Below are 11955 nucleotides of genomic sequence, written 5' to 3' on the forward strand. Positions count from 1 at the left end.
ATTATTACTCAATACTTCACAGAAAAACCCTTTCTTAGGATCATACCTACAAAAAAATAGTNTCATTAGTCTTTAACAAGATAAAATTAGTTAAAACTATCATTAAATGTATTGCTTTCTAGATTCAATTGTGTTGAAACTTGAGTTATGCTTTTGCAACTTGAAATTTCAATGATGGAGAAAATTCATATTTAAGGAATATGGTAGATTAACTTTGAATATCTCAGGGTGTCAGTTATTGTCTATTAAAAACAAAGCTAAGATACCTAAATTAAAGCAGTTAATGTAGAAAGGTACAGTGAAATTTACCTGAGATGCTGACTGTAATCATAATACTTTTCAACTTGTAAAAACCTCTGAACTCTATGCATGACATTAATAGGATCATTTTTGAGCTGTTCACCATCAATAATAAAGATCTATCACAGTAAAATATTACATAATATATACATAAATAATCAGTAATGAATTGATTTTTTTTAAAAAAATACAAAGATTTTATTTCAATTCCATAAGACTGATAATTAAGTCCATCTTAAAGCAATTTTTAAGATAATATTTGGTGCAAAGTGAGTCGACTCTAACAAGCATTTGATTCAGAAAATGTAATAAATTGGTGTTTTATGGCAATCTTTGTTATTGTGCAAACAACATGCAGTGAGAAATAAGGTAACATTGCCAGAACAGAGGCTTTTTGAATTCCTACTGTTGAAGGTCCTTAATATGCACAGCCTTCAACAGACAAAGCCTCAGTTGATAGTGCTATATTTGTAGGCACATTTCTCATGTCAGCACCCGCTATGAAGGGCTTCCAACCTCAATGACAGGGGGAATGAATTTGCTTCCCTACAAAAGAGGATCTTCTTACCTGTGAAGGTTGATAATAATCTAGCCATCTAACTAAATGTTGGGCATACATTCCTGGGTTTAAACACCGATTTCTTAGATCTCGTAATTTTCTAGGAGCTATATCACTTGCTGATATAACATCATAAAAACTGTAACTTAATGCCGTGGGATCGTCATGGGATCTCATATGCTGTTAGATAAGTATATATTCAAATAGATTTATCAAAATGACATATGGTACATTATGAAAACATGTTTTATAGGTTTAATAGATTTATAAATAATCAAATGGAATACAAGAAGGTAACCAAAAGGTGTGTGAACTCATAATTAATTACAGAAATGTCAAGGTACATGGAAGTAGTTTAAAAGTCTTTAAAAACTATCTTTATTTCAGAATCACAAAAATGTATTTCTAAAGTTAGAAATGTAACTTACCTGATACCAAGAATAAGCTCTTTTCGCAGGGTTGAGTAATATACAGATAATTCTAGCTTTAGGAAGTAGAGAAAATGCTCGCTGTGGTACCACTTCATTGTCAAAATATGTTGCACTTTTTTCAAAGATTATTGGTGAGGTAGAGTTGGAAGGATCAGGAAAGAATTCAAGATACCTTAAAAAGAAAACTCAATGTCAGGAGAAACATTTACAAAAATGACACAACAATTTTCACTAATAATGCTAATTGAGCACTTTACTTAATATATTTATGAACAAAACATGTAAAGATGAAAATGGCAAGTTTACTTCAAATAGAAAAAACATATATTGCAAACCATTTTCATTTTTCATACTAACTTTTAAGATAAGATACAAATAACCACTCACCAGTCTAAACCTTTATAATAATTATTACCATTAAAAAACTGGACTTCTTCAAATGTATCTGGACTATTATAATTACTAACTATACCTGGATGCATGGCTAAGAATGTATATAAAGCTGTGGTTCCTATAAAACAATATTAGACAAATTCAAAAACAAATTTAATTTTAATATTGAAAATAAATAAAACTGTTGTCACTGCAAGTGACTGTATCAATTGATCTAGATTTGAGGTTGATTCAGACATCCATTCTACAAAGACAATAAACTCGCTGAAATATATCCATTTCAGTTTTGTTTAGTTCTTGAGAATGCATGATATCACGAAATGGCAAACAGATCTCTTCTAAAAATTCTACTAATCTTTCCAAATATATAAAAGTCTATAAAATAAATCTAATCCAACCTGTTTTCTGTGGTCCTACTACCATAAAACTAGGTAACTTTTCACATGTTTTATTAGCAGACCATATCACAAGATGTCTTTTATAATTACATGGATTCTGCAATAAAAAATATAAATAATAACAAATCATAAAAGAATGAAAGCAATATTGCTTAAATTACTTACAAAACACAAAAAAATTCTTTCAAAACATGGAAATTAACAATGAATGAATGAAACCAATGATGATTACCACTACACTCTATATTTTTCAACTACAGAAATCTATAAATATTTTGAGGTATACAATCTCTAGCACAGATTTAAGATTTAAAAACAATGCTCTCACCTGCCATATTGGATCTCGTTCTTCAGGGAACATTTCAAAATATTTTAAAGCCAATTGAAGTGGAGGTAGAGATTTTAGATTAAAATTGGTCCAACATTTCAAGAACTTTAATGCACCTTCAAAAGTATATAGAGCTAACCTATCATTACCATAGTTAGATAGATGAGTCATAAATATAGTTATCTGAAAAACAGTAGTCAATATACTCTGTATCAAACATCAAAAACTGATTGAGAAAATACAGTGAAATCATTTATTTCTAGTAGCAACAACCCTAATGTATTTATCCTCAGAAGAATGGGTGTTTTGGAAAAAATATTTATTGTTTCCTATTTTTTCCAAAGAATTTTTTGTAGTGAATTAAAATTCTTAGATTCTACAACAAATCTTAATTCTATCGTTTTCTTTTTCTGTACTACTGGACTAATCAATTTGGTAATTTTCATACCCTAGTATTTTCAAAATTCTTTTCCTTTTCGGGTTGGATTGGCTGCTCAAAAAAATCCCCCAAAATTAATGTAAAAAGTTGTTCAATACACAAAGAGGATATAACAAGCTGCATTCACTTTCAGTACAGAAACTAATTATTGATGACAAGCCAACATGATGTAAACCAACATAGTATAGAGGTACAGTGGTCTACGAAAATAGCAAGCATGAGAAATAAAAAACTTACAGGATTATAGAGGATAGACTGAAATAATTCACCACCTTTTATACTATCATCTAATCCTTTTTTACCACCAGGATAATCATCCAACACCAGTGTATGAGTATACAGTCCACATGTTTGTCGTGGTAAAACCTGAAGATGTAAAATAATCAAAAATCAGATATGAAAGTTAAATCAGTCAAAAAAATGCCAATCTTGGCACACTATTGGTAAAAAGAAAACTGTATCCAAAATTGATTGAAGAACAACTTTTTTCAAGCATCTTAAGATATTGCAAAAGCACTTAATAGCTCAAATTGATGTAAATATCTGAAATATCAATATGATATATATTATAACAATAATAACCATGACCCACCATGATTCCTTTATATATAAACCCTCTTCTTCTCAAGGAAGGATTTAATTTCGGATATTCTTCTGTACTAGTAACTTTCACATCCCATACATTTCTCCAGGCTTTATATAATTCTTCATGTACAGGATAAACACCTGAATGATGGGGAGCTACAGCATAGTTCTGTTTGACTGGTATAAAATTCTCCTGAAATTATAAATATGGAATGAAGATCCTGTTTGAAAGGTATCCATTTATACTGAAATCATAATCAAAACGTGTGATGAGGATACAATTAAGTAGGTATACAATTTCTACTGAAATCATAAACAAAACATGTGATGAGGATACAGTTTAAAAGGTATACAATCTACTGAAATCATAAACAAAGTGTGCTATCTGAAAAGGTCACATATTAGCAAACAGCACTAGGTCAAATTTGTTGCATTTTGGGAAACGCCAAACTTAGGTTCTAGTACAAGGCCAATCACTCATAAATCGATAATTTGTGAAGATGTCAGTGATGCAGGATGACATTTTAACTAGTTTTCTGTAAGAATATAAATGTAAGTTTTTACCTGTGCAAATTTCTTATTCTGCTGCATTGCGAGAGTGAGAGCTTCTTCGTTAAATTTATGGGCCTGTTCATGTCTCCACATATGACCAAACCACCAAAACTTGTCTCTATATTCTGTGTAAAAAATGAAATATATGAAAATCAGTTAAAATCTGAAGCAATATGTGGTGTAAAAGTATATTCATCTTCAATGTGGGTTTCTTAAACAAAACTTGCAAAACATGAGATGTAACATTTTCCAGCAACTTACCTAAAAGTTTTTTATCTCCAGCATCTTCATCATAAGAACCATGAAGGTAATATCTGCCAGAAAATCCCAGATTAAAATGAAAACCAGGGATTATCTGTTGAAACAACTCCTGTTTCTGAGCCAAAGCCTAAAAGATAAACACAATTAAGCAAAAAATACACATGATAACAACTCTAGCAATTGAATACAAGACAAATTAAAAAGACAAGATTATCTATAGTTAACTACAAAATCAATGTCATTCCTAATTCAAATTGTCTGAAATAAGATTTATATTGGTTAAAAAAAATAACTTGAAAAGTTTAAGAGCTATATCAGCACAAAATGAAAATAAATAAATAATATCATTACCTCTACATCTTCAACTAACATTCGAATGCCTTCTTTACCAACAAATATATCATCTATATCAATCTGTATATACCTATCTAATGATACACTTAATTTACCATGAGATAAATATGATATACTGTCTAATAATAACAACCGATGTAACCAAAATCTTAATGTACTGCCAAATAATATACGTTTAATATTGTCTATTTTCCCACTATCATAGATCACTGGTGATACTGGTTTGTTATCATCATCTTCTATACTCACAGAAAACTTTTGACTTTGTTTTTTTGAATATGATAAAGGTTCGTATGTTGAATGGTTAGTCCGAAACACAGTCCAATCTCCTGGTAAACGCCCCTCATAAAACTGAGAAGCTTTTGTCACTCTCCAAACATCAGAAAAGCGATTTAATTTATAGTCTTGTAATTTTTGATTATATTCCATGGTTAAAGGAAAACCTGGTACTATTTCTGTGATCATGTCAGTTGTTGATGGTACAAATCCAATTATACCCACATTATATTCTAAACAATACTTATCTAATAACTGTCGATTCCAATTATCCATATTAATATATGCATTAAAATTTTCAAAGATAATCACAGCAAATTTGCCCTCGTCTAAGTGGGTTAATGTTGGTAAATTACGTCCAGTTGATACAACTTTATATTCTATTCTGACAGCCTCTAATAGACGTATTATTTTAGTTCCAGCTTTCGAGAACTGCAAATCAACCAACACCAACACTTTTTCACCAAATCTTAACACATCTTTTGTATGATGTGATATTTTCTTGAAAGGGTTTTTCATATCGGTAATGTTTGCCCGACATGGGGACAATGGGAGTGGTGGGATTTTCCGTCTTTTGGTTGATCGTAAATGAACATTGAGATAAGAAATTGAAAAAATGGTAGTTATAACACTGATGATCAATAAAATCACTAATAATCGTGTTAAAGTAAATCTCTTTCGACAAAAACATCTTGCACATATATTACTCAACACAATTAAACTACTGCGGCAATACATGCCGAGAAAACCCAGTTCAACGTTAAGTCCTAATTTCAGTTCCATGGATAAAGGTTAAAGTTTAATATACCATGATGTAAAACTATTATGATAGGTCATGTTGTATGTTAATAACTCACTGTAATACAATACATTTCAAAAGAATTTTCATAATATACATCCTTTACAACTTCCTGATGCTTCTACCACTTTTACATAACAAAACCCTAAAATATCAAAATTTAAAACATTTATTATATTAATTATACAAGGAGTATAAAACATTGACTGATGTTATTTAACTATAATATATAAACGATATGAAATGTTATGATACAGGTGTTGTGAAAGGTCACTGCATATATACTAGTATGTATTTTCATTACTGGGTACATTATGTTTACAGAACACAAACTTTTATGACATGAACCAGGGCTTATTACCCTAATTTAGAGGCATGCAGCAAGCAATGAAGGCAATTTTGCCACAAAAGCACAAGTTTCATTCCCCTTTTTTGATTTTAAAATGTCAAGATATCTAATGTAACTTACACAGTCTATAGTTTTAGAAACTTAGTTTTAGTTCTGTGTACTATGTACTATTATATTTAACACTGGACAATGCCTTGATGGTACTCAAACACTAAACTCCAAACAGAAGACAGATGGAATGAAACAAGTATACACACTACACTCTCGATAATAATAAATTTTTTTTAGAAATCAAATCATCTCACTAGGTTGATATAATCCCTTTTTTTAAACCAACAATCTTATTCAAAATAGTTCAGCTGAAACAAAAACTAAGCTAATATTTAATGTTTGAGAACAAAACCAAAAAAGAAAAATGAGGAAAAGAAATAATTTCAAATTAAAAAGCAAGTCAATGTTAATTTTGCAAATGAAATGGGAGGTTATTAATAACAGGATATAGTCTAAATAAAGATAACATTATAAAAACTACCAAGGAAATAACAAATTAACTAGGCCAATACAATTTAATTTTACACTTTTATATTTAGTCAAACGAATATCTTATGATCATTTCTAATGTATATCTCATTTATGTGGGATTCTCAATTTATTTAGGGCAGTTAAAATACGCTCTATTTTCAATGGGGATGCCTTCGTATTGGGGCTACACCTAAATTTTGCGAAGGTACTGCGATGAGAAGGGTTTAATTGATTCTCTGGGAAATAAATAGCCTCAAATTCCTAATTTATTTCCCCCTTTACCAGATTTGCTTATCTTTGAGTTTATCTTTAAGGCCCAGTTAATGATGTCTTCAGTCAGACGGTCATTTTCCATGTTGTGCAGCCTGCAGTAGTGTTATCTTATGCTATATCTGCATTGAGTAACCCATCTAATCATCTATTGTCAGAGACTAAGTTTGAGGTTTTTTGAAATTGTCCATTATTTTTATGAGAATTGGAATTACAATAGTACCGGTACTCCTAGTCTTAGAATGTCTTTGCATTGACAAAAATATAAACATGAGCAGGAGAGAAATGTGTTTCTTTTCAATGCAAACTTACAAAAATTATATATTAATCCATAATATTTCCTTGTGTTTGTGGTACATTTTAATAAACTCTAAGACTAATATACTATTTGGTAGCTACTTTGAATGTACGACCGCTTTATTTATGTGATTTGTAATTATTTGTACCGGTATATAAAGTTTTACTGAGAATGAGTGTTATTTCCATCACATACTCCACCCACTGCAGAGTCCAGTAAGCTCCTCTGCCATATAAAGATTCTGGTATAATATACAGTCAAGTAACCTAATTTCGTGGAAACCTATTTTTCGTGGATTTCCTGAAAGGATTAATAATTTACATGTGCAAACCTCCCATGACCTCCGCATTAGTTTGTTTTGATAAACATGGGTTTTCTCTACAATGTCAGCTAGTAGAATGAATTCAGTAGTTTCAAGCAATGTAAAATGTATTAATGTATACTTTGACAAATATAAAATGGCGGATTTCACTTATTACCAAGCGTCACCATTTTTTATTGGCCAAATTTCCTTATAATCCCAAGCGTTAATCGGAATTCCAAGTGTTGTCTGCTAGAATGTAGTCAAGCGAATGAAGTCACGTGATCAACTAGCGGATTCCGTGTCAGCAGAAAATTTCTATGGAACACAAAGTGGACCATATTCTTACGTTGTTTCAGTGACTTTTAGCAATAAATCACACTATAATTACCGGTATTTTATAGAATATATGAGGAAACATCTAAGACATAAAAAAAAAAATTTGTTTTTTAACTTTGACAAAATTCGGTGTTGAATCCTTATATCCCCGAAAATAGGTTACACCACTATATTATAGTTCTATGGGCTTACAGTGGTTTCAAGTTCCTCCCATTGTGGTTTCCCCCTTTTCCCCCAACATGCCGTTCTATGGGGTAGTAGTAAGAAAGTGTAAAAGATGGAGTAGGTCTAAGCATATAACTTATATGAGTACGACCTACTAGGCCTAAGCAGTCTTTGTACTTGTATACATTATTAGCCTATGCTATATACTAATATAGCCTATAGGCCTACTGGTTCTCTACCGTACTCATACTTACATTACAAGACTACGTCTACAGTGCAAAATGCATCAGATCTTAGTCAAAACACAGCAAAGAAAAATATGGAAATATCTACCTACTTAACTTCATTTATGCATATATAATGTAAATGTTGTAATTTTTGAAACTTTAGAGATAACAATAATTATACACAGATTGACAGTATCAGTATCAGGTTATCTTGTTTCTTTTAATGTACACATTCCAAAGCGCATGTGCACAAAAGAAAAACTTCCGGTTGAAACGGAAACAAGATAAACAGTCTTTGTTTTCCAGACTTACTCAGGACAACCATGGTCTTAGTGTGCAACAATCGTAATGGAATTTGGCAATTTTTTCTAAAAGAGGATTTGAATATCATCTATTATCTATTATCATACACAAAACATCACGAATAACAACACAAACTTTATCATTTAATGTACATTATGGTATTCAATACAAAATCAAACGATAAATGACCTTAGTTTTATAAAATTTAATAGCTACGAAAAGTGTAAAACAAATACTCGAGATTATCCAGACTTATTGCATTATATACGGCTTAATTGCGGAATATGGACATTTTGTTTACGAAGTAACCTAATACCCAATGCTTTCATTGAGACTCGTCTCAGTACATCTTAACACCAAAATTTTATATTTCTGCTAAAAACATCAGTTGCATTGTAATAACTGTACCGATTGTTGTTGGGATTTTGAATTAGTAGTTAATTAAGACTCAAGTATCTGGTTTCATGGTTTGCAATCTGCTTTTATCGAGCATTCAAAGACAATCCGCTATTCAGTGTCATTTTCGATCAATGGCTACCAAATGCAGGTTTCACTTGTTTTACTTCGGCTAGAAATAGCTGATGAAACAAGCATTCCCAAAGTATTAAAACGTTACTGTGCTCCAGGATTTGATAACAAGATAAAGTTACAATCAGAAAAACAAAAGTCATCTTACGCATCTATTGTTTCCTCTAAGCCTATCAACCACAAATACACGGCAGAGTTGTGTGAATTTCATGGCAAGAGAACTTATTGTGACATCAGTCTGGAGTTTTATGTCACGTCAGAGATGGAAGTTTCAGAGATGCTGAATGAAACGTTAGATGTTAGGAAAAGTGATAGCGGTGACACAAATCCTGACATAGCCAAATCGTGTAGTCAACCTCATGATGAAATGGACCATTCATCATCAAATTCCAGAGAGGATTCAGTTTCCAGAGAAATAACCAACAAACCCAGTATATTCCAACCTTTCCGGAATAAAAGTCATAGTCCCACTCCAACTACTACTTTGCATTTCTATTCTGGTAACCCATGTGTTGAGTTAACCAAAGGAATTCTTCACATTTATAAAGATAATCATCTGACATCACTTGATGAAGGGGTATCGAGAAGTGAAATGATTTGTATATTGGCTGTTCCAGCATCATATACCATACATGACCTGTTGAATTTTACTTCATCAATGAGCTCATGTATAGAGCACATGCAGATAATTCGAGATAAGAAACCGAATCAGTATATGGTTTTATTAAAGTTCAGTAATCAGAAGGCTTGCGATGAATTCTATAGTTATTTTAACAATAGACCCTTTAACTCAATAGAACCAGATATCTGCCATCTAGTTTATGTATCTCAAGTTGAGGTTATGAAAGAATCGGAAGGTGCAGCCAAACCTATACCAGGTGTAACAGAACTACCCAATTGCCCTGTATGTTTGGAAAGAATGGAGGAGTCTGTTGATGGAGTATTAACTGTATTGTGCAATCATGCATTCCATATGTCTTGTTTGCAGAAATGGGGTGATACTAGTTGTCCTGTATGTCGTTATGTTCAGACCCCAGAAGAAACTGTTGACAATCGTTGTATGAAATGTTCTTCACATGAAAGTTTATGGATTTGTTTAATTTGTGGTCACGTTGGTTGTGGACGTTATGTTGGACTTCATGCATATAGACATTTTCAAGAGACAAACCATACATATGCCATGCAACTTGGTAATAATAAAGTTTGGGATTATGCAGGAGATAACTATGTACATAGATTAGTTCAGAATAAATCAGATGGGAAACTGGTAGAAGTTGATGAAGGGGGAAATATTGTACAAGATGAGAAATTAGACACTTTAACATTAGAGTATACCAATTTACTGACCACACAGCTTGATTCACAACGTTTATATTTTGAAGACCAAATGTTAGAAGTTACTAAACAGTATAAGGAACAGGTAGATGAATTGTCTAAAAGATGGACAACACAGATGGAGGAACTAGACAATAAAGGCTATGTTTTAACAGAAGTATCAAAAGAGAAACAGTCCCTAGAAAAGAGATGCTCCAATTTACATTCAAGGTTGACAAAAGCTTTAACTGAACTCCAAGACGAGAAGCAGATGAATAAATGTCTGAGAGAAAATCAATCACAGTGGCAAGAAAGAGTTGGCGCATTGGAGTCACAAATTAAAGATACCACTGAAAACAAGGATAAAGAAATCAAAGATTTAAAAGAGCAACTTAGAGATGTGATGTTTTATCTTGAAGCCCAACAGAAGCTGTCAAATACAACTGAACTAAGTCAAGAAGAGATACAAGATGGCCATGTTATTGTAGGAGCATCTGCTTCAACTAGTCAGTCAGGGAAGAAGGGGAATGGTAGAAAGAAACAGAGATAATCATATTAGCTGTTATTCACACCTATGTTTTATTGTTTAACTGTGATATATGTCTTGTTTAATATTTGATTTGAAGGTACAACTATACCTAATTATATTCATTATAGTACATTTGGTTTGTTTCAAGATTCATAGTCTTAAAATAGGCTTAAAACTGAATGTTATGATTGCTTAAATAAATACCTGGAAAAAACCCAAGAAATTATTGAATTTGACTTCTCGTACAAAAATTGATCAAAACTAAAAAGAAAGAATTTGACAAAATTCTTGTTATCTTGAATCTGGTGCAAACTGCCTCATGAAAATTGTTGTCATGATTCTTGAAGCTTTTTGTCAATGGGTCCTGTGGATCGACTTACTGTACTGGTTATAAAAATACGTAATCAAAATTGGTACCATTTATTTTACTTCTAAGTCTTTTAGAACATATGCTTATAATTTTATGTCACTATTATTTATTTCATAAAAATTTGGATTAACAAGACAATTTTTATTGATGTCACCAGTGCTATTTATGTATTTGAAAATTGAAAATTAAATGATATTAAATGTATGTTCTTGTATTGCAAATTCTGTCGTTTTCCTTTTAACCCTTGGATAAAAGCAGTTTCTGACAATCACCAGTGTAGATTTTAAGATTTGCATGTATATTGTGGTACATGGTCATTGAAGCAAAGGATGTTGACTTCATGTAATTTGGAAAGTTATTCTGTACTAAAAAAGATAGCTTGCGATGCAAGGTAACATACGCCCACTGGCAGCTGTCAGAAATAATAAAACAGTCTTTAGTGACTAAAGTACGAATTTTCTCATAGAAATTATTTATGCTGAATAATTCCACAACATTTTTTAAAATCAATATCAATAACCCAAATACAACAAACAATTAAATCACACAGCTCTAATCAAGGGCAAAAAACAACTTTTGAAGCGTGTTCACAAAGTCAAGGGCAATAACTCAAAAAATGTTCATCAAAAATATCTCTTGTTAGAACTTGTCCGAGATCTTATCAATTCCAATGATCACACCAAGTTTCATCAAAATCGGTTGAAAACTGTAGTTTCTATTGTGCTCACAAACAAATTTTGACGCGTTTTTCGTAAGTTAATGGCA

General features: G+C 31.6%; 2 protein-coding genes across 2 annotated transcripts in view; one reads left to right on the forward strand and one right to left on the reverse strand.

Annotated features, from left to right (window-relative positions):
* LOTGIDRAFT_232790 (hypothetical protein) overlaps nucleotides 1–8298 on the reverse strand; it is a 10318-nt gene extending 2020 nt beyond the window's left edge. The window contains exons 1-14 of the mRNA XM_009057842.1: nucleotides 8253–8298; nucleotides 6145–6395; nucleotides 4598–5820; nucleotides 4247–4373; nucleotides 3998–4110; nucleotides 3441–3626; nucleotides 3086–3214; nucleotides 2410–2592; nucleotides 2082–2178; nucleotides 1678–1801; nucleotides 1288–1462; nucleotides 869–1039; nucleotides 310–419; nucleotides 1–46 (exon numbers count right to left, since the gene is read on the reverse strand). Of these exons, the coding sequence (XP_009056090.1) occupies nucleotides 1–46; nucleotides 310–419; nucleotides 869–1039; nucleotides 1288–1462; nucleotides 1678–1801; nucleotides 2082–2178; nucleotides 2410–2592; nucleotides 3086–3214; nucleotides 3441–3626; nucleotides 3998–4110; nucleotides 4247–4373; nucleotides 4598–5659 (2523 nt within the window). The 5' untranslated portion in view covers nucleotides 5660–5820; nucleotides 6145–6395; nucleotides 8253–8298. The remainder of the gene's footprint in view (nucleotides 47–309; nucleotides 420–868; nucleotides 1040–1287; nucleotides 1463–1677; nucleotides 1802–2081; nucleotides 2179–2409; nucleotides 2593–3085; nucleotides 3215–3440; nucleotides 3627–3997; nucleotides 4111–4246; nucleotides 4374–4597; nucleotides 5821–6144; nucleotides 6396–8252) is intronic.
* A 155-nt stretch (nucleotides 8299–8453) lies between these two features.
* On the forward strand, nucleotides 8454–11411 carry LOTGIDRAFT_206528 (hypothetical protein). Its single transcript, XM_009057843.1, has 2 exons — nucleotides 8454–9322; nucleotides 9443–11411. The coding sequence occupies exons 1-2, from the start codon at nucleotides 8991–8993 to the stop codon at nucleotides 10839–10841; spliced, it is 1731 nt and encodes a 576-aa protein (XP_009056091.1). The 5' UTR covers nucleotides 8454–8990; the 3' UTR covers nucleotides 10842–11411.
* The last annotated feature ends 544 nt before the right edge of the window (nucleotides 11412–11955 follow it).

The sequence above is a fragment of the Lottia gigantea genome (assembly GCF_000327385.1).
Source record: "Lottia gigantea unplaced genomic scaffold LOTGIsca_31, whole genome shotgun sequence".
Lineage (NCBI taxonomy): Eukaryota > Metazoa > Mollusca > Gastropoda > Lottiidae > Lottia > Lottia gigantea.

What these genes read in the sequence shown, in the direction of transcription:
- LOTGIDRAFT_206528 (XM_009057843.1), top strand. Translation starts at nt 8,991, where the DNA reads ATGCAGGTTTCACTTGTTTTACTTCGGCTAGAAATAGCTGATGAAACA. An exon ending in AATCCTGACATAGCCAAATC is followed by an intron (nt 9,323 to 9,442) that starts GTGTAGTCAACC and finishes TAAAAGTCATAG; the next exon opens with TCCCACTCCAACTACTACTT.